General features: G+C 40.4%; 2 protein-coding genes across 4 annotated transcripts in view; one reads left to right on the forward strand and one right to left on the reverse strand.

Moving 5' to 3' along the window:
- The window catches only part of LOC139468148 (protein N-terminal asparagine amidohydrolase-like), a 638,951-nt gene that overhangs the window by 575,421 nt on the left and 39,882 nt on the right, over nt 1-23,648 (reverse strand). The gene's annotated exons all lie outside the window — the stretch shown is intronic.
- Nucleotides 15,128-16,024, forward strand: LOC139469317 (uncharacterized). The gene has a single exon (XM_071251454.1). The coding sequence runs from the start codon at nt 15,272-15,274 to the stop codon at nt 15,914-15,916; it is 645 nt and encodes a 214-aa protein (XP_071107555.1). The 5' UTR covers nt 15,128-15,271; the 3' UTR covers nt 15,917-16,024.

Consider the following 23,648-nt stretch of genomic DNA (forward strand, 5'->3'; position numbering starts at 1 on the left):
TTTGTCAAAATTTGGATAAGCCAGAACAGGTGTATTACTCATAGCATTTTAGAGTGTGTTGAATGCCTGATCACACTCAAGTGACCATTGGAACTTTGGTTTCTTTCCTACTTCTGACTCTGAATGCTTCTTTAGCAAGGCATTCAGTGGAAGCGCTATGTGAGCATAATTTTTCACATACTTCCTGTAGAAGTTTGTGAGGCCTAAGAAGGAGCGAATCTGCTTTTGTGATTTGGGCACTAGAAAGGTTCTAATTGCTTCAATCTTTTTGTCATCAACTTGAACACCTCCACATGATAAAACATGACCCAGAAAAGAAACTTTGTCCGTTGCAAAATTGCATTTGGATGGCTTTAGTGTTAATTTTGCCTGTTTCAGATAGTAAAATACTTGCTCCAAATGTTGGAGATGCTCTTCAAAGTTTTTGCTGTAAATTATCAAGTCATCAATGTAAATCAGCACAACCTTAAAAAGCAATTTTCTTAGCACTTTGCTCATGAGCTGTTGAAAACAAAGTGGAGAATTTGTCAAACCTTGGGGCAAACGTTTGAATTGATAAAGGCCTTGATGGGTGACGAAAGCAGTTTTATGCTTTGAATCTTCATGTAATGGCACTTGGAAGAAGTCATTAGCAAGGTCTAAAGTTGAGAAGATCTTACCTTGGGCATTGGCGATGTGATCAACAACATCATCAAAAACAGGAAGAGGCCAAGACATTGGTAAAGTGAGAGAATTCAACTTTCTGTAGTCACAAACAAATCTAAATGAGCCATCACATTTCTTGACTAGGATAATGGGAGCTGAATACATAGAAGTAGACTCCTTGATCAAATCATACTTCAGAAGTTCTTCAGTGACTTTTTGGAGATGAGGAGATTGGCGATATGGTCTACACTTAACAGGGGGGTGGTCGCCAGTGTCAATGATATGTTGGTGCAATGTCAGTCTTTCCTAAATCTGCAAGACTCGTTGAAAACATGTCTCTATTTTGTCCCATTTTGTGTCGTTGGTCTGGAGTCAGTTGTGTATTGGTCAAATCAAATCCTAATTCTTGTGCAATTTTAACATTATCCCTGGTGTCATTGTCTCCCTTCTCATTGTCAGTGTGAACGGTACTTATGAATGGTTGGTCAGAGTCGATTTCAAAAACAGAGTCTTTGTCAATGTAACTAAATTTGCCTTCAACTGTACCCTTCAAGAACCTTTTCTTCTTGGGAGGGATTCATAAGCCTAAATGTAGCAGTTTTGCTTTTCACTTTGGAAAGAGTTCTAACACCTGCTACTCCAGAATAAGCAGTGAGGGAAGCAATGGGTTCAATGAGGATGAGGGAATCCTCTTTGGCCTCTGATAGTCTAACCTTGAAATGAATTTCACTCTGAGGGGGGATGTAAATCTGATCTATTGTTTTTGCTAATCCACTAATCTCTTGCACTGAATTGGCTATGAAATTGATATGTTGCCTATCTGAGGTGCTGTTGTTAAGTATCAAGGAATGACAGATATAATCTAAGACTGCATCATTGTCATCAAGGAAGATCTCACCTAGAAGCACTGCCTCTGGTAGTGTGGGCAGAACATGGAATCTTTGAGAAAATTCCTGATCTTCAATGACAAAATCTAACACAACTGAACCTAACACTTTATGCAATTCGCCGCCAACACCTTTAACCTGTGGAAAGGGTGAGTTTCCAAGAGTAAGGTTTTCAAAAGCTGTGCTCAGATAACACAGACGAAATACAACAAATGGATGCCCCTGTATCTACTAAACAATTTGTTGTTTTTGTGCCACATTTTGCCTGAATTACACTTTTGGCAAGGGGCGTAACTAAAGACACTGTTGGAATTTTACTTTCAAAGTTACTTTCCATACCAGACTCTATATTTGCCATGACACCTATTAGTATGTACCGTACTAAATTAAAGAAAGACAAGTATTCAACAATGTAGTGCTCTACTTACAATATTTGAAGACTTTTTCTTCCTTTGTTGGTGTCTTTGGAGGAGTTGGTTGTCTTTAATCCAGTGTTGAGGTCAGAGGTGGATGCAGCTTGCTTGTTATTCCATCAGATGATCACGGTTGGACATGTCCTCCAATGGGTTCTTGTAGCTGGTTGTAGTTAGTTCCTGGGCTCCGTGGTTCCGAAAACGATGATTCTCGGCCAAATTATCATGGAACTGTTCTGGATGAACAATACCTTCCAAATGGCGTGCTGGTTTTCTTGGGGAATTAGTCAGCAAAGAGCCGGAGTCACAGGAGACTAATCACAATTTTATTTACAAGAACAATTAACAATTTACATTATACTTGGAAAAATAACTGAGGGTGCCACAGAGAGTCGGTACAACACTCTGGGCTGTGGGAGAGAGGTCTGCTTGGTAAGAGAGTCAAACCCCTTCTCTGTCCTAACAAGAGGTTACTGTATGTATTTAACAAAAATTACAATAATAAAATGATTGGTTGATACAAGATGGGTTGTGCCCTATGCTAAATGAATGGCTAGACAGTGGGAAATACTTATCCTGTTAATCCTGTTGGACTGGCACTAATCTTGTTGACTTATTTACGGGAAAAGATTATGGTGACACTATAGACGAGCTTGTGTTGGGGCTAATCCTTAATGCACTATAGACGAGCTTGTATGGGGGCTAATCCTTAATGCCCTATAAACGAGCTTGTATGGAGGCTAATCCTTAATGAGTCTGCTAATAGTATGTTTAGGAGATGCGCTCCCATTACCTTAGGCTAGCATCTGTCTAAAAAGCTATAACTGAAACTACTGATATTTTATATGTGCATTTTACCTGATGACAAGTATTACTTGCTAAACTATTATATGAAATGATGTATAAATATTACACCATGATAACTCATAAAAGCACTTGATGTGGATCTAATTATTATAGGATAACTTAGTATAAATGTTACACCATGATAGTAATATGGCAAACCCTCTGATGGGATATATGAGATACCAATTTATATACACCTGGAACTTAATGAAGCGCCACCCATATTTATATCAATGAGTCAACCTTGTTGCAACCTACCGAAAAATTCCATTTACGTGTGTCTAGTGTTGTTCACTGCTTAATAGGGACACTAATCACAGAGAAAACATGAGTTTGAAGCATACTGATGGATTTTATTTTCAAATGGTGACATTTTAGAAAAATACGTAATTTGCGCCAAAAACAAAGTGAAAATTACTTTTATCACACAGTGGTTACTGAAATGGTTGCATCAAATTTGAATCAGTGCAATCCTGGAACAATGTCTAAAGAAGCCCAAAACACAGTTTATGTCAATATTTGGTGTATCCTCCTTGTGCACGAGTGACGTCAGCCAAACGCTTCCTCATTCCCTGAATCAAACGTTGAACTTGACGTTGAGGTATTCTAGCCCACTCCTCATGCAAAGCAGTATCGAGTTCACGTAAATTTCACGGTCTCTTTCTCGAACTTGACGGCGTAAAATGTCCCAAAGATGCTCTATGGGATTGAGATCAGGACTCCGTGTTGGCCAAGGAAATGTCTCAAACGCATTCTGATGTAAACATTTGCGAACAGCACATGATCTGTGAGGTCGGGCATTGTCATCGGTCTTGTGGCCAATGGATGGTTATCAAAATGGGGAATAACTGCCGTCTCCAAGATGTCATGCTGATATCGAGGTCCGTTAAGAGTGTCATACACACTGATCAAGTCCAGTTTACTTGAGAAAGATACACAACCCCACACCATTACGGACCCACCACCAAAAGGAATGGTTTCAAGGATGTTGCGTTCGGCCATGGCTGTTTTCGGCTGCCTCCAGACACGTGTACACCCGTCCACCATGTGCAAAAGGAACCGGCTTTCATCGGAAAAATGAACTCTCCTCCATGATCGAATGTTCCAGTTCTGACGTTGAGTTGACCACGCCAAACGAGCTCGTCTGTGTTCCTGTATTAACAGTGAACATTTGATTGGTCTTCTGGCTCTATACCCCGCTGCCTTCAAACGTTTTCGGACGGTTCTGGTTGAAATTGCTCGGCCACCTAGCCACTGTGATCTTAAAACTGTAGCGGCGTCAAACAGACGTCGCCTAACAAGCCGTAATAACGCTGCATCTTCCCGCCTTGAAGTCTTTCAAGGCTGACCTGGCCGTGGTCTATCCTTAACTACATTTGTTGCACAGTATTTTTGCACTAATCTTGCAATTACGGAATGGCGACGTCCAAGTTGCCGTCCAATTTCCCTAAAAGACAATCCGCATTATTCATTCCAATAACCTGCCATCTGAATGCTTCTGACAGTCTATGACGTGGCATGATGGTGTTTTACAATGATCAGACAGTCTTTGTCAAGAAATGTTTACTTTTCAAGGTGTGCAAAGGTAAAAACCCATACTTGATTTTAGAAAATTCAAGGGTATTGTGCTTCACTTGCAGTGCATGCAACAGCAATCACGTTGATCGTGGCATTGTCAGTGTGATGGTGTGGGGAAAGGGCCATATTGTCTAATAAATAATCGTTGTTTGCTTACTTTCGGTATTCATAATTCTGTTTCATATTTAGTTCAGTGGCGCTTAATTAAGTTCCAGGTGTATATATCTCCATTACAGGATACATTTAATATTTCATGGGAAGCGAGAAACCATAGAGCAAATTCCGAGGATTCGGCTATTCTATGGAAATGCTGTATGTATTCATGCTTCATAGCGACGGCTATACCGCATTATTTTCTACCAGTACTTGTAATTCTAGATTTATAAAACATTGCATATACAGGAATGTCAATACAATCAAATTCATCTAGTTTTTGTTTCAACAAAGCATAACATTTTATAGTTTGAAATAAAATTCGTAAATTCAATAAATAAATATGTAATCTAGATTCCAAACCACACACATTTAAGTAAATCAGTTTAAAATGAGAATCCTCAGTTACGTGATATGAAAGCATCTGTTGGCAAGGGCTCATACACAGGTTGCTCTGTTGGTATATCATTATCTGCATGTACACGAGTATCATCACAATTAGATTCACATGCTTTTTTGTTTTTGGGTGACACATTGTTATTTGTAACATACACATCACAATAGTCTTCACGCACAACATTTGACAAAATATTTACATTGTCATTTGCATTGACAGTGTTAGGCCTACATTCATTGTATGCCTAGAGATGTGTTATGTCGCGGTCCTCTTCGATTCGTCGTGTCTTGCATTGTGTATTTGTTGTTTATATCTGGCTTGACAAAGTTTTGGAAGAGAAATGAAATTTCATTTGGTTGAACAGAGTGAATTAGACTGAAATTGATTTCTCTTGATGGTAAAGCTGTATGAATGTATGGGGTATATATAGGAATTGTAAAACTGAGGTAGTTCAAGCTCTCCTGTGGCGTCGCCGTTACAGTGCGGTCTGTTTATTTTATGTTTATGTCCTATGCATTATGGTGATTGCATTGTGTGTTGTCAGGCGTTGGCAGTCTTGATGAAAGACAAATGTTGTCACAGTGTCAAGTATGGTTCTGAACCACAAAGCATGGCTGGTACCTGGTACATACATGTATTTCTCGTAAGTTGCAAAAGAAATAATTAAAACATGATAATATTCGGATACTCGCCGAAGAAAAGTTGAACAGCATTGAGGACCATATTTCAACAGCAATGGCTGATTGTAAGATATCCGAGGAGGAGTTTCGTTTAGTGTTGTCAGAACTCACCAAATACAACGCAATGAAGCAGGAGATTCGATCAAATTCTTTTAAGACCAGTGGTATTAGCGAAGACGAGAATAAAAAGTTCATAGAACACGGGAGACAACAAGCGCGTCAATTAAAAGGGCTCCAAGCCGAAAGGCTGTAGAGCCCTATTGTAATCGTTCAATTTATTATTAGGGCTCCAAGCCGAAAGTCTGTAGAGCCCTATTATAATCGTTCAATTTATTATTATTATTATCATTAGGGCTTCGTGCCTGTAATTACAAAGATTATTATTATTTATTATTCCGCCGTTTTTTGTACCAGAGCTACAAAAGCCACCAGTAGCCAGAATCGCTCCAAAATCAACAGCAACATGGACACCAATGTGATGCAGTGCCCAGCAAAAACCCAAGGCCATAGGCCCAATGGCTAAGGGCAGATAACTCATCAAAGTTTCAACTTCAGCAGCAATAATCTTCAAAACTAATTGTCCAATGACTTCCAGATTTGCCATGCGGCAGCGCAATCAGATGCCCATCATTTTGTACTGCAGGACCATGGTAGCTACAACGCACCGTTTGGCAGCCATATTGGATTGAAGCTTTTCAACATGCATTTTAGCACTTTTCTCACCACTTGGCCGCCAAAACTATCTCCTCTGAAACTACCAGAGCAAAGGCTTCAAAACTTTGCATGCTTTGTCTCTATGCACCACACTACAAACTATCTTAGCGAAATTTTGATATCTCCTTTAATAGCCGCCATATTGAATGCTACTTCCGGCCGAAATTTGTCACAAACATAATGCATGACTTTGCAATTACGTGTTTACATGGAATCTTATCATGCAAAGTAGTTGCAGCAACTGCTTCCTATCTTGCTATTGGCCGCTAAACATTTCCTGTTCTTGAACACATGGCAAAAGTCACGTGGTTTGGTGGCCATATTGAATTGAACATGTTGATAGCGGATTTGTCATTTTGTGCTGGGTTCGCTTCTTCCGCAATCATTTCCTCTGCCTGTATCAGCCACAGTACTTTCAAAATTTGCACATATTTTCTCCATAGTTCAAACATCAACACTTTAAAACCGTTTTCACATATCTCGGTTTGTTACGGAAATATTAGAGTTTGCTTCTGATGAAAATACTGTCCTAAATATTTTTTTAAAAAGAATATATCGTCATTGGTTTCGCATAGACATAGTTGTAAATTGGCAGTATATAATAACTTTGTTTGTCGCACATATTTTGTTCTTAGATGCATGTCAAAATGTAATTAGTTTAGCGGTCATATTGGATTCTGGAAATATATCTGCAAACAGCACATCTGCCCAGGTTCTTCGTGAATCAACGTTGAAAAGTGACATGACGCATCAGCATAGCAAGCCGAACAAGTTTTGCTCTTAGTGACTTGTGAAAAGTTGAGCCATTTGGTGGCCATATTGGATTGAATGCATCAATTGATTAAAAACGGCATAAAACAGCATATATCTCAGACACTATGGACCCAATAGCTTTCAAATTTTACATGCGACACCGTCATAAGATACTGATCATTTTACCCCCAGACTAAAAATGGATAAATTCAACCGTTTGGCCGCCATCTTGGATTTAAGATTTCTTCTTTCAGGTAGCCATGGAAACACAACTTGAGGCCCAAATGGGTTGATTTTCACAGCATGAGTAGCTACAGACCATATGAACATTTCTACAAAGTAACAGCACTGTACATTGAACGGTTTATGAGTAATGCTAAAAAACGTTTTTGGCGGACAGACCCGCAGACGGACGGCGGACATAATATTCACCAAATCTGAATAATACGAATGATACATCAAGTCGGGGTTAAGCACAAACACCAAGCGCTACCACCATACACGCAACTACAGTCACGTTTCAGCTCGCCCATAAAAGGCATAAAAAAGTACACAAATGACCTTGACCCCGTCACCTTGGTGACCTTGGGTCTTTCTAAATGTTTTTTGTCTTGCTACCCGATTCTGGTGTCAAAACTGCCAAAATCGCTCAAATAACGATTTTTAATTAGGGCTTCGTGCCTGAAAGGCAGAAGACCTATTGTAATTACAAAGATTATTATTATATATTATTCCGCCGTTTTTTGTACCAGAGCTACAAAAGTCACCAGTAGCCAGAATCGCTCCAAAATCAACAGCAACATGGACACCAATGTGATGCAGTGCCCAGCAAAAACCCAAGGCCATAGGCCCAATGGCTAAGGGCAGATAACTCATCAAAGTTTCAACTTCAGCAGCAATAATCTTCAAAACTAATTGTCCAATGACTTCCAGATTTGCCATGCGGCAGCGCAATCAGATGCCCATCATTTTGTACTGCAGGACCATGGTAGCTACAACGCACCGTTTGGCAGCCATATTGGATTGAAGCTTTTCGACATCCTTTATCATGTGCTATTGCGGTATCTCCTGAAGAATCCAGAACACTAAACGGTTTGACTGTAGCTCAATTGAGAAGGATGTTACAACATGTTAAAGAGGGAACTCTTTGGCACCTGTCCATAAACTTGCCATATAGCAGAACTTTAAACACTTGTAACTCGGCTAAAACTGGTCCGATTTCGACCAAATTTCGTGTGTTTGTATACACTGGGCTTGTCCATGGCCATGTTTAATTCTAGCGACATAGAATTGAAGGCTACGGAAAGAAAAATGAAACAGAATTCATGTATAACAACATACTTTAACCTATTGTACCTCACCAGACCATCCAAAAAATTGTCAGATTAGGCACTCTCTGGTATATATGCAGTTCGATATTGAAATGCATTCACAAAATCACAATACATCAAACTGTGATCTGACTCTGCAAATGTCATTTTGTGGGGAAAACAGTGGTATTTTACGACACTTCAAACTTGTTCAGTAAAGACGATGAAAGAAGTGTCCTTGCTCTTGGCGCTGTACGCTATAGCATTGTCTGTAAACCTGTGGTGTAGGTTTGTGGATTTCATAAACAAGTACGTGGTCTTCCAGCGAACTGAGAATGTGTTTATCCGCTATCGACTACAAAGATAACTTGTCAGTCTCAGTGAAACAGAGTGTACATACTGAGCGTAAACAACGCAAGCAGAAACGGACTATAGAAATATATGTTTAGAAAGAAATGAAAGAAGCTGTAGTAAAATATCGGCATAAGCCCCGTTCACCGCATTTCAATCAACTCAGAACAGTAATGTTAGTGCAGAATGTATAATTTATGTTGCAAATCTGTTATACAAAAATGTTATGAATTTCATGTACAGATATCAGCCTTAACAATGGTCTGTTGGTTATGTCACTGGACTAGCAGGATAAAGGTCCAGGGTTCAATCCCAGGATCAGGCAAAAGTTTTTGTGACTTATAATCAGTTGTGTTGCATCATGGGATTAGTCATGTGACCTCATCCACTGTCACCTTCAGTTTGAAAGGTCTCCATGTTGGAGAAACATGTCATGAACTATTGCAGAACACAGATGTAAGTTTTTAACCTGCTTATTCATATTTATACAACGTGTGTACATATAAAGTAATGTTGAAGCTATCATTTATCTTCAAATGATATAATATTTGTAGAATTTTGTATTTGTAACAACTTAGCCAATTGACTGTTTACACTGTAACTTAGCACATTTTCTTGTTATTTTCTAGTTTCTTGAACCTCAACACTGTTCATTCAACGCTAACGTTCAAAGGAAAAGCATGTTAACGGATACAAACGAATGAGCTTTTCACTTATTATTGTCAACGAATAACGGACAATAAACATCAATTGAGAGTATCAAGACTGTTGATTTCTGCTATAATATAGTTCAAGAAAATCTTCCCTGCATCTAAATGATTAGGAAGACATTGTGTAGACTGTTGAACGTAGACTGCACATATTTTGGATTTTGAATTTTGTGAATTTTCATTGAAGTTTTGTGATTTTACAACATCATGAATCCTAATGGTGTATTGCCCAACGACAACGCTCTAGATGACAACGGAGGCATAGACACAGAAGAAAGGATGCTGATAGATAGTGGTGATGAGACTGCTACAGAACAGAAACAGCTAGCTCAAGGTGCAAGTGTGATTGAGACTGGACAAGGTAATGAAGTGAGTAATGACATTCAGGAGGATAGTGGTTCTGGTGGTGAGAACATTCTACGTCGTTCTGGTCGTCAAAGGACACTAACTGAGAAAGGGAAAGCTGAACAGATTCGTTTGTTGAAAACCAGAGTGACTGGTGTTCTCTCTTCTCTTACTAAGAATAGAACAGAACTTTCTAGACTCTTGTTCAGTAGCAGTAGTGACAATTTGCATGTTGTTAAGCTTACCTTTGTTGAATTTAGAGACTTGTGTCAAAGGTATTCTGTATGTTTCACAAATTATTATGAAGAGCTTATTTCAGAGGATGTGCAGAGTTCAGAGCAGATGCGTCACCAGGAGAGGGAGATTTCCATTCTACAGTTTCGTAGTGAAGTAGAAAATTGGATTACTCGCATGGAGAATGTCCTGGCGGATCACCTTGAAAGTGTGTCTTTTAGGGAATTCAAGTCATCAAAAAGTTTCAAGTCATCGAGACATTCCAGGAGTTCAACCAGGTCAGCATATACAAAGGAGCGTGCAAGGTTGGCTGAACTTTTAGTTGAAAAGTCTTTACTTGAAGAGTCTAAGAAATTGCAATCTTTGAAGTTAGACATTAAAATTGCTAAATCTCAGGCACGTGAGAAAGTCTATGCTGATTCACAAGCAGACACAAGAACTTATACGCCTGGTGTAGTGGAGTGTAATCCTTATGTTTCTGACACTTTAGTTGATCATGATAAAAGGATCTCTGATGCATCAAGACCTAGTGTCCATCCTGCTATGCCTGATGTCAAAGCTACTGTGCCTGATATGCTAAGATCTCCTGGCAACATGCCCCAATGTCTTGAAGTAGGTAGTTCATATAATGCCGACTTTAAGCTACAGTTGTCAAATGCCAGTATTGTTCAAAGTGGTAACCCCATTTTGAAACCTTTTGACAAAAGACCTCATCTTGTATTCAAACATGAAACTTTGGACGATAATGAGCATCAGAAAGGGCTTAACCCTAATGCTTCTGACTTTCAACCATCCTTTTCAAAGTGTCCTGGTATGGAAAGCTCTAGGACAGAAGATACATCCCAGCATTTACATGACCAGAATGAACTGATTTTGCAAGCTCATAGACAGATGGCAACAGCTATGTTGTTACCTCAGCCTAAGGTGCCAAAGTTTAAAGGTGACCCTACAGAATATGGTGCATTTATCATGTCTTTTGATGCCCGTATAGTTCCTCATGCTAGCAGCTCTATAGATCGACTCTACTACCTGGAACAGCAGCTTGAGGGAGAACCAAAGGACTTGATCGCTGGATGTCTCTACATGGATCCAGAGGAAGGCTACACTAAGGCCAGGGACCTGTTGAGTTGTGAGTATGGTGACCCATACAAAGTTTCAACTGCATATGTTAATCAAGTTCTATCATGGCCTCAGATCAAGCATGATGATTGTCATGGACTTAAACAATTCTCTCACTTCCTCATCAAGTGTTTTCATGCAATGAAGACTATGTCACACATGACTGTTCTTAATCATTCTGTTAACTTGCGAGCAGTTGTGTTGAAGTTGCCAGTGCATCTACAGAATAAATGGCGTGATCATGTTACCAGAGCACAACTTCATAGCAACAGGCCTGTTGACTTTGAAAATCTTGTGCATTTCATTGAGTTTGCTTCTAGATCTGCTAATGAGCCTGTGTTTGGAAAGGAAGCTATATCCAAGAGCCAAGTTCACTGGGGATCCAAACAAGGCAAGAGTTCAAAGAAAGAAGGAGCGAAGTCAAGTAGTTTCGTGACTGGTGTAGACAGTTCGAACCACAAGCAGGATAAATACCGAAGTGCTTCTTGCTACTTCTGCAGAGGACCTCATGACATTGAATCCTGCAAACAGTTTGGTCAGAAATCTCTCAGTGAACGGAGGACATATCTTCAAGAGAAAAAAATGTGCTTTGGATGTTTTGGATTCAATCACATGGTAAAGGGCTGTATGAAGAAACGAAGCTGTAAGAAGTGTGGAAAGTGTCATCCAACAATACTGCATGATGAGAACTTCCGTTCTGCAAGTAAGAACGTAGATCAGAAGTCTTCTGAAGCTTGTGATTCTCTTGTATCTCCAGATCAAGAGAAGTCTGTGTCATCTTCATGCAACAACACTGAACCTGTTATTTCAGATACTGTGCTCCAAGCTATTCTTCCAGTTCTGATTCAACAAAAGGGAAGTGACAAGCTGGTGAAGATCTATGCACTACTTGACAACGGGAGTACTGGCTGCTTTATAACGGAGGATCTTAGACAGCGACTTGAGACTACATCTATAGAATCTTCACTGAAACTTCGGACTATGCACGGACTTCATGTTGTGAGGACGCATGTTGTGGAAGGTCTTGTTGTGTCAGATCTCAGTGGTGATAATGCAGTGACGCTTCCAAGAACTTTCACTCGAGAGGAGATACCTGTAAGTCATAGTCAGATTCCCAATCCTGATATTCTGAAGAAATGGCCTCATCTGTGTGCTATGGCTGACAAGTTGCCCAAATACCTACCTCATCTGGATATTGGTCTTCTTATTGGGAGTAACTGTCCTCTTGCACTTCAACCTCAGCAAGTGATTCCATCTCAAGGTGAAGGTCCTTTCGCCGTACTCTACAGACATGGATGGACTGTCAGTGGGCCGCTTCATATCAAGTTCAACCCAGTTGATAATACGCTCACATGCAACCGGGTACTCTTCCAAGAACTCACCTCTGCAAAAGAATGTCTCACTGATGTGATACTGAATATGTTTGAAATGGATTTTAATCCCAAGGACACTGGAATATTACCTGGTGAACGTGGTTTCTCTAGAGAGGATGATCAGTTTATCGACATGGCAAATAAAGGCATCGCGGAAGTTAACGGCCACTTTGAATTGCCATTACCTCTCAGGGATCCAGACATTGATTTTTCCAACAACAGAGAGCAAGCCGAGAAGAGGGCAATGTGGCAAAGGAAGAAAATGCTACACGATGATGAGTATCATGAACATTATACTGCCTTTATGGATAGTCTTCTTTCAAATGGATATGCCAAAGTGATGAGCTGGCACCTGTACCAGGAAAGGTTTGGTATCTGCCACACCATGGTGTATACCATCCGAAGAAGCCTTCAAAAATCCGCGTAGTATTTGACTGCAAAGCAAAGTTTGAAGGGTTTTCTTTAAATGACAGACTCTTGCAAGGACCTGATCTCACGAACTCCCTGATAGGTGTTCTTACCAAATTCAGAAATGAACCAGTTGCCTTCATGGCTGATATTGAAGCCATGTTTTATCAAGTTCGTGTTCCTCCTCAACAACATGATCTGTTACGCTTTCTGTGGTGGCCAAATGGTGACTTGAACTCGGAGTTACATGAGTATCGGATGGCTGTTCACATTTTTGGAGCAGTTTCTTCCCCCAGCATATCCAACTTTGCTCTCAAAGCTGCTGCAAAGAAAGCTGAAGAGAAATATGGAAGCCTTGCTGCTGACACAATCTGCAACAATTTTTATGTTGATGATTGTCTCAAATCGGAATGCACGGAAGAGGCAGCTATTGACTTAGTGGACTCTTTGCAGAAATCATGTGCAGAAGGTGGCTTCAAGCTTACTAAGTTCACAGCTAACAGTCGCAATCTTCTCAGATCCATACCACAGGAACATCACTCAAAAGAACTCCAAACACGTGATTTAGACTATGACGAACTGCCTGTTGAACGTGCTCTAGGGATGCAGTGGCATATCAATGGTGATGTTTTTGGATTCTCAGTTCACCAGAAGAGTAAGCCATTCACACGAAGAGGACTCTTGTCTACGATGTCGTCACTCTATGATCCTTTAGGAATTGTTGCACCAGTTTTGTTACCAGCCAAGAAGATGTTACAGGATCTGTGCATCAACAAGCAGCTCGGATGGGATGATGACATACCCGTGGAATACAAGGCATCATGGGAGCAGTGGATAGAAGAGCTTCAGCATTTGAGTACACTACGGATTGACAGATGTCTCAAACCTGCTGATTTTGGACATGTTGTTTCTGTTCAATTACATGTATTCTCCGATGCAAGCACTGTTGGATACGGTTGTGTAGCATATCTACGTATGTCTAACGAAGAAGGCGGTATTCACACAGCTTTCTTGATTGGAAAGTCTAGGCTTGCTCCAGTGAAAACTATCACTGTTCCCAGGTTGGAATTAACTGCAGCCACCGTGTCTATTCACATCGGACAACTGTTAATGAAGGAACTGGAGACTACACCTGAAAGTGTCACTTACCACACAGACTCAACAACAGTGTTACACTATATCAGCAATGAAACAAAGAGGTTTCCAATCTTCGTTGCCAACCGTGTCAAGCAAATCAGAGACTTTTCAGAACCTACTCAGTGGAAGTATGTAGATTCAAAAAGCAATCCGGCTGATGTTGCATCCAGAGGTGTATCTGCATCACATCTGCTTACCTGTATGAACTGGTTTCATGGGCCAAAATTTCTTTCTTCTTCACAATCAGAATGGCCAGTACAGCCACATCTTATCCATGATGAGAAGATGCATGAAGAAACAGTCACAGCAACCGATGCATCACAGGATGACTGCTCTGACAACACTGTGAATAAATTGTTGGAACATTACTCAAGCTGGTATCGTCTGAAGCGTGCTGTAGCCATATATCACAGATTGTTTGACTCACTCAATTCACGGAGCGATGAGCATCAATACAAAAATAAGAAGCATGCTAAAAGCAACAGATCGCTTTCTGTGGAGGACCTCAGTCGAGCAGAGAAGAGTATTCTTCAATTTGTGCAGAAAATACACTTCAACAAAGAGTTTGAACTGCTTCAAGGATGTGAAGGTACACGAGGCCGAGTTCCAAGGACAAGTTCAGTGTATACACTTGACCCATTCCTTGAAAGTGGAATTCTCAAAGTCGGGGGTCGCATTGGCAGAGCTAATATCCCCAAGGAGATGAAGCACCCAGTTATACTCCCTTACAGAAGTCACGTGACGTCACTGATCATTACAGACCAGCACATAAAGCTAGCCCATGCAGGACGTAACCATGTACTTTCCATGCTGAGAGAAACCTACTGGATTATTAAGGCTAACTCTGCTGTCCGCAACGTCTTGTCACACTGTGTTACCTGCCGACGTCTGCGTGGTTCAACATGTGATCAGAAAATGGCTGACTTGCCATCTAGGAGAGTCAATCCTGCGCCACCCTTTACCTTCATCGGTGTGGATTTTTACAGACCCTTCGTTATCAAAGATGGACGCAAGTACGTAAAACGCTATGGGGCACTCTTCACGTGCTTAGTTAGCCGAGCTGTGCATATTGAAACGGCAAATTCACTTGACACTGACTCTTTTATTCATGCTCTAAGACGCTTCATAGCACGTAGAGGACAAGTCTCAGAGATATGGTGTGACAATGGCACCAACTTCACAGGCGCATCACGAGAACTACAGAAGGCTGTGTCAGAAATGGATCAAGATAGTATCAAATCCGACCTGTTGAAAAGTAGCATCAAATGGAACTTTAACCCTCCATCAGCCAGTCACATGGGTGGCATCTGGGAACGGATGATCAGAACAGTTCGAAAAACCCTGACTACTCTCTTGCACGATTTCAATGAACGCTTGGATGATGAATCGTTCCGAACTTTAATGTGCGAAGTTGAGGCAATTGTCAATTCTCGGCCACTAACCACAGTATCTGACAGTCCTGATGACCTATGTCCACTTACTCCAAATCATCTCCTACAGATGAAAACAAGCGTGTCTGTTCCACCTCCTGGCCAATTCCAGAAGAATGATGTATACATGCGGAAAAGGTGGAGACGGATCCAATATTTGGCCAATGTCTTTTGGTCCAGATGGAGAAAGGAGTATTTGGTGTCACTGCAGCAACGGCAAAAGTGGACGATCCTAAAACGGAATATCCAAGTGGATGACATTGTCCTGATAATGGATGACAGTTTACCGAGACTTCAGTGGCCCATGGCTCGTGTTAAGTCGGTTGAACCTGATCAGAAGGGTTTTGTCAGGAGTGCTGTACTGAAAACTCAAACTGGTGAATTTCGTCGACCGATCAGCAAGCTTATATTGCTGTTATCCAGCAAGTCGTGATTTTGTCAAATTTAGCCATCAGTCAAAACCCAGTGTGTCTGTATATACAAGCTTGTGATTTCTGCACTGTTTGTTATATTTGTGTTAAACAGTCCGTCTGTTTAAGAGGCCGAGTGTGTTAGTGCAGAATGTATAATTTATGTTGCAAATCTGTTATACAAAAATGTTATGAATTTCATGTACAGATATCAGCCTTAACAATGGTCTGTTGGTTATGTCACTGGACTAGCAGGATAAAGGTCCAGGGTTCAATCCCAGGATCAGGCAAAAGTTTTTGTGACTTATAATCAGTTGTGTTGCATCATGGGATTAGTCATGTGACCTCATCCACTGTCACCTTCAGTTTGAAAGGTCTCCATGTTGGAGAAACATGTCATGAACTATTGCAGAACACAGATGTAAGTTTTTAACCTGCTTATTCATATTTATACAACGTGTGTACATATAAAGTAATGTTGAAGCTATCATTTATCTTCAAATGATATAATATTTGTAGAATTTTGTATTTGTAACAACTTAGCCAATTCACTGTTTACACTGTAACTTAGCACATTTTCTTGTTATTTTCTAGTTTCTTGAACCTCAACACTGTTCATTCAACACTAACGTTCAAAGGAAAAGCATGTTAACGGATACAAACGAATGAGCTTTTCACTTATTATTGTCAACGAATAACGGACAATAAACATCAATTGAGAGTATCAAGACTGTTGATTTCTGCTATAATAAGTAATGAACGTGCACGGAAGGGCCTTCTCCAATAGGCATACTTATTTCTTGAATTAATACCGACCCCGTGCGGTCTGTGATGTGATTGTTGTGCCCTGTTTCCTGGTGAACTGCAACTGTGTTCTATCGCTATGGTTTACGGATGTCAGCAGAGACTTACTGCCTAAGGCCAGAAGTTAATGTTTGCAGAAACGGACTATAGAAATCACGTGTCAACATGCTGATTCGGTTGTCCTTAAAAGTTGAATTCCCGGCACTAATGCAAGGTCGTGCGCTGACTGCCTGACCCCATTTGGCAATACACACCTTGACGATATAGTCTATCTGCTTCCCTAATTGAATAGGGATGGGTAAATTGGGGTACACTGGTGCGCGAGTCACGGTAACGATATGGCGAGACAACGGTAGCGCTATAGCCCGGAAACTGACACCAGGCGATATCCTTAGTAAACTGTATTGTTTCCCAGGTCGTGTATTGGCTGTGTGGCCCCATCCTCCTCTCGACCGATACAAACTGTGAATATATAGTGCAAAGCGCCCAACATGGAGAAACGGACTATAGAAATCACGTGCCCGCATTATGTCGGATTCGGCTATCGCTGAACGTGGTATTCTCGGCAAGGCGACAAGGTGATTGTCTCGCGCGCGACAGAAGTGGCTTGATCATGTCATATCATATCTGCATTGTAGAAATTGGCGCGAATTCACAATACACACTCTCAATATGGAAGCATCGGGAAATAAACCAAGAATTGCGCATGCATGTGATTGACTTCACAGCGTGTCAGTTTGCCTTTGACCCATGTGGATGGGTCAGTCGAGTGCATATTGGAGCTTGAGCCACGGTAAGGGAAAAGTGAGACAGCGGAAGCGCTGTAGCGGGTTAATGAAGTTGCGCGTGGGGGTCCGTCCTACAGGCAAAACATGACCTACATCTCGCCCGAGAACACCTCCTTCATAAATCATTTTCAGACTCTGGAATTTGAGGTGAGTTTGTGACTAAAAGTTTGATATCGCTGTACTCTCCGATAATTTTTCTATCTTTTCACGTACTTGTCATTATTTTAATTACAACAACTTAAGGCAATAACAGACCGATTTTATGTTCACTTCATGTTTCGACGTAAGCAATTTCTATAGTCTGTTTCTGTATGGACTTTCCAGTTGTGTGAAAAACACATAACAGAACCAGACAACTTGTACGACAGAATGCATGGATCTAATGCAGTATTTCCATGTATAAACAGTTTACCCATGGGCCATTTCAACCAAACTCGGATCAGCAATGTCTGATCTGTTTATCTTTTGATTGTTAAGAGTTGGTGAGTTACCATTGATGGTAAAATTAGGTAGAAGATGCGGTATAGAGTACTGTAATAGGCAGTGCAGATTTTCTAATTTACAGGAAATATAAGATGAGTTTTATTTTATGCTTTTCTGTCCATGTTACAGATATTTAAGAAATAAATATTACCTATTTATTACTCTTCCAATCCTACTTTATTTAAATATAATACACTATTATCTTAACGGCACTAGTATTGTAACTAATTGTGTTAAGTATATATTGGAAACAATGTCCATCTCGTTTGATAATGATTGCAACATGTAATTCTGAAGGTAGTATTTAGTGATAAGCCGATCAGGTCCCAAAGTTGAATTACCTTTTAAGTTTAGTTGTGGCCCGTTGAATGATTCAGTTTTCTAAGATAGTATATGCACCTTTCTGGTTGATATCTGTCAGCTTCGGCTTTACAAGTAGTGAACATAATAAGGTCAAGATAGTAATAGCTGTCAATATTTTCGAGACAGTGTGGAGCTTGACTTTAACGAGAACACAAAGTCGTCAATAGCCCCGCCATTTTCAATATATGCATAAAATCACAACATAGTATATATGTAAACAACGAACAAACACAAATCCAATGACGTGAGTTGGAAATGATGATACTTTTCAATACATTAATTTGCATTTGATAGCAATGTTACATATAATATTTGCAATACCCTCAATTCTTATTCCATGACAAAATAGAATATATAAAGAATGCCTGAACTTATATATGTGGCTTTGTTTGCTTATCATGACTGTATTGTTACTTTGTCACCCAGTTTTGATTTAGTCAACCCTGCTAAAAAGCATAGGTTTCAGGGGAACTTATTTTAACCATGAATCCAAAAAGGGCTGTATGGTATGTGATATGCTTATACATTTCCATCTTGGAATATTGAATCACAAATACAACATGTGACCCTGGAAACGCAAACAAATACAAACATAGAAACTCCCTCTATAGCATTAGGCACTAATTTAGAGTATTCCTGATGTGTATACAAAGATTCATGGTTAGAAACAGACTGCGCCGGGTACATTACGTTGTTGCCCATGTAGTGCATAACAGCCCACACACTATTCTCGGCTACAGCTGTTGATACTGGCGGTCGTATTGGCGGTCAGTGCGGTCTTCAATTGTCAAGGAGGCAAATAGAGTTACCACATTTAAAAATGCCAAACATGGAACATCGCCAAAACGGACAATTTTTTTCTCACTCAAAACGGACCACTTAAATATGATTTTGCTAATAAAGACCATATAATAATCAGATACAGTAGTGCACATATCCTCCCTGATACCAGAAGTGACTTATAAGACAACTGGAAATGCTTCATTACCTAGGGCCATTAAGAACTCGGTTTCATTGTTCTAGTTCTCTGTGTATCCCAAGTGGGATATTGTGAATGGACTTCCTGGAATGTAAACCAGGATCCGCTACTACAAAGCAGTAACGCACGAAGCCCGACATCGCTGCTTGCATCTATATTTATTTATTATTCCGCCGTTTTTTGTACCAGAGCTACAAAAGTCACCAGTAGCCAGAATCGCTCCAAAATCAACAGCAACATGGACACCAATGTGATGCAGTGCCCAGCAAAAACCCAAGGCCATAGGCCCAATGGCTAAGGGCAGATAACTCATCGAAGTTTCAACTTCAGCAGCAATAATCTTCAAAACTAATTGTCCAATGACTTCCAGATTTGCCATGCGGCAGCGCAATCAGATGCCCATCATTTTGTACTGCAGGACCATGGTAGCTACAACGCACCGTTTGGCAGCCATATTGGATTGAAGCTTTTCGACATGCATTTTAGCACTTTTCTCACCACTTGGCCGCCAAAACTATCTCTTCTCACAATTTTTTAGCAAAGGCTTCAAAACTTCTCAGCCGTTGTTTCTATGCAAATATGCTATATCATGTACTTTTCTGGTAGCCTATTTCCTGGCGAATCCAGAACACTAAACTGTTTGTCTGTAGCTCAATTGAGAACGAAGTCACAACATGTTAAACAGGGAACTCTTTGGCTTAAACTTCACATGTAGCAAAACTCTAAACACCCATAGCTTAGCTACTACAGGTCCGATTTCGACCAAATTTCGTACGTTTCTAAACACTGGGTTTGTCCATAGCCATGTTTAATTCTAGCGACATAGAGTTGAAAGCTACGGAAAGAAAAATGAAACAGAATTCATCTATAACAACCTTTAACTTTAACCTATTGTACCTCACCAGACCATCCAATAGCTGTCAGACCAGGCACTCTTTAGTATATATGCAGTTCGATATTGAAATGCATTCACAAAATCACAATACACCAAACTGTGATCTGACTCTGCATATAACCGTAGTCTATTGTATATATCTTTATATAAGTACATAAAGTACACACCCTTCAAGATTAATTTTCTACTTTTCTTGGATCACTCCCATTGTTAAATTTAGGTTGACCAGCGAATCCCTGCAGCCAGGACCTATGTTCTTTTAATGTGTATGACAAATGGGACGTGTAACTAATGGGATGATGCAACTGTTGCTACTGGCGGTCGTATTGGTGGCTAATGCGCTCTCAAATTGCAAAGTAAGCAAATAGAGTTACCACATTTAAAAATGCCAAACTGGAGCATTGCCAAAACTGACAATATTTTCTCAATCAAAACGGACCAGTTGAGTATCACATTGCTAATAAACACCATATGATAATAATCAGATACAGTAGTGCTCATATCCTTCCTGATACCGGAAGTGACTTATAAGACAACAGAGAATGCCTTATAAGCTAGGACAACTAGAACTCGAATTCATTGTTTTAGTTTTCTGTGTAACGCAAGTGAGATATTGTGAATGAACTTCCACGAATGTAAACCAGATCCGCTACCATATTTCAATAACGCACGAAGCCCGACATCGCTGCTTGCAGCTATATTTAGGGCTCCAAGCCGAAAGGCTGTAGAGCCCTATTGTAATCGTTTGATTTATTATTATTTATTATTATTAGGGCTCCAAGCCGAAAGGCTGTAGAGCCCTATTGTAATCGTTCGATTTATTATTATTTATTATTATTATTATTATTATTTATTATTCCGCCGTTTTTTGTTCCAGAGATAGCAGTTTAACCACTGGCTCGATTTTGTTCAAATTTTGTGCGTGTGTGCAAGTTGTTAGGTACCAGATACCACAAAAAACCCAAGGCCGTAGGCCCAATGGCCAAGGGCAGATAACTGAAAAACAAGTATTTTTTGAAGATATATTTCGCCTTATTGCTCCGCAACCGCTCGTCCGATTACTTTCAAACTTTACACATGTCTGCTGCTTCGGGTGCTTAACATTTTCTGTTCTTTGATCTTGGTCATTGCTCACGTGCTTTGGCAGCCATATTGGATTCAAAGTTTTTACAGGGTTTTGGGGGTACCTGTCTTCAAATCCTATCTCCTCTGAATCCAATGCATGAAATGCATCCAAACTTTCTGAGTACTGTCTCCATGCATATCACATCAAACTCTGTTAGCCGATTTGGGATATCTTTTTTAGTTGCTGCCATATTGGATTCAAGGTTTTCACAGGGTTTTTTGGGTACCTGTCTTCAAGTACTATCTCCTCTGAATCCACTGCATGAAATGCTTTCAAACTTTCTGAGAATTGTCTCCACACATAACACACCAAACTCTGTTAGCCGTTTTTGGATATCTGTCTTAGTGACGGCTCTGTTTGATTTTGATTTTGATGATTTCTTTCACCGATTTTTTCCTTTATATAAAGATCACATCTTGTAAGGTTCTCCACAGAAACTATTGAAAGTTTACATGAAGTTAGTCGGGCACATGTATCTCATCTTTTGTTCTTGGCTGCATGCTAAAAGTAACACCGCTTGGTGGTAATATTGACAAAATACCGAACATATCGCTCAGAAAACCTAGGGTTATTTCCCTTTGACCGTCAAGTGTCTTTTGCAGTATGTATGGTGCCCTTGAAGATCGGGGTTAGAATTGGTCTTCGGCAACCCACGCTTGTCTTAAGAGGCGATTATCAGGATTCGAACATTGTCTGGGTGGTAAATGGGTTTAGAACACACTGGTTGACTCTGGCACACGCCAATTTCGTAGTGGTGATGTACTGCAAACGGTGACTATCATTTGCATGAGTTGGTACAAGCAAACCATATGCGGATTCGAACATAGTCGATGTCAAACATGGGTTAAGAACACACTGGGACACATATGGGGATGTCTGACAAGCGGTTCATTACATTTGACGGCGTTGGTACAGGCAAACCATTTGAGGATTCGAACATGGTCGAAGTCAAACATGGGTTAAGAACACACTGGGACACATGTGGGGATGTCTGACAAGCGGTTCATTACATTTGACGGCGTTGGTACAGGCAAACCATTTGAGGATTCGAACATGGTCGAAGTCAAACATGGGTTAAGAACACACTGGGACACATGTGGGGATGTCTGACAAGCGGTTCATTACATTTGACGGCGTTGGTACAGGCAAACCATTTGAGGTTTCGAACATGGTCGAAGTCAAACATGGGTTAAGAACACACTGGGACACATGTGGGGATGTCTGACAAGCGGTTCATTACATTTGACGGCGTTGGTACAGGCAAACCATATCAGGATTCGAACATGGACGAGGTCGGAAACAGGTTTAGCACTTTATCTCAGCAATACGACATAAACCCGGGGCCCGGACGAACTCAGAACGCTCATCCATTTGACTGGAGCTCAACTGACAAAGACGTTACAGCCTGTTAAAGAGTCACCAAGCCGAAAAGCTGAAGAGTCCCAGTGCTATCGTTCGATTTAATATTATTATTATTCCGCCGATTTTTGTTCCAGAGCTAGCATAATAACCACTGTCTCGATTCTGTTCAAATTTTGTATGTGTATCCAGATACTTAAGTACCAGATACCACACAAATTCCAAGGCCGTAGGCCCAAAGACCAAGGGGAAATAACTGAAAAATAAACAATTCTTAAAGCTATATTTAGCCCTATTGCTTCGCAACCGCTTGTCCAATTACTTTCAAACTTTAGATGTGTCTGCTGCTTTGGATGCTTGACATTTTATGTTCTTCGACTTTGGTCATTGGTCACGTGGTTTGGCAGCCATATTGGATTCAATGTTTTCACAGTGTCTTTTGGGTACCTGTTTTTAAATGCATACTCTTCTGAGTCCATTGCATGAAATGTTTTCAAACTTTCTGAGAATGGTCTCCTTACATAGCACATCAAACTCTGTTAGCCGATTTTGGATATCTTTTATATCGACGGACCTATTGGATTTTGATTTTGATCATTTTTTTCACCGAAACTTTACTTTGAAGATCATATCTTGTAAGGTTCTCCACAGAAACTATTGAAAGTTTTCATGAAGTTAGTGTGCCATATGCATCTTATTGTTTGTTCTTGGTTGCATGCTAAAAGTAACGCCTTTGGTGGTAATATTTGATTAATATTTGGGACACCCCTGGAACACGCCAATTTTGTTGTGGCGATTTCCGGTGACTATTTTGTTACGGAATTGGTACAAGCAAACCCTTAATGGATTCGAACATGTCCGAGGTCGGAAATGGGGTAAGAACAGACTTGGACACCCCGGCACACGACAATTTTGTAGCGGTGATACCCTACAAGTGGTGCCTACATTTGAGGGATTT

Source organism: Haliotis cracherodii, unplaced genomic scaffold (genome assembly GCF_022045235.1).
Source record: "Haliotis cracherodii isolate W230 unplaced genomic scaffold, xgHalCrac1.p SCAF_2, whole genome shotgun sequence".
Taxonomy (NCBI): Eukaryota; Metazoa; Mollusca; class Gastropoda; order Lepetellida; family Haliotidae; genus Haliotis; species Haliotis cracherodii.

Excerpts from the sequence above, each read along its gene's own strand:
- LOC139469317 (XM_071251454.1), top strand. The coding sequence starts at position 15,272 with ATGGATCAAGATAGTATCAAATCCGACCTGTTGAAAAGTAGCATCAAA.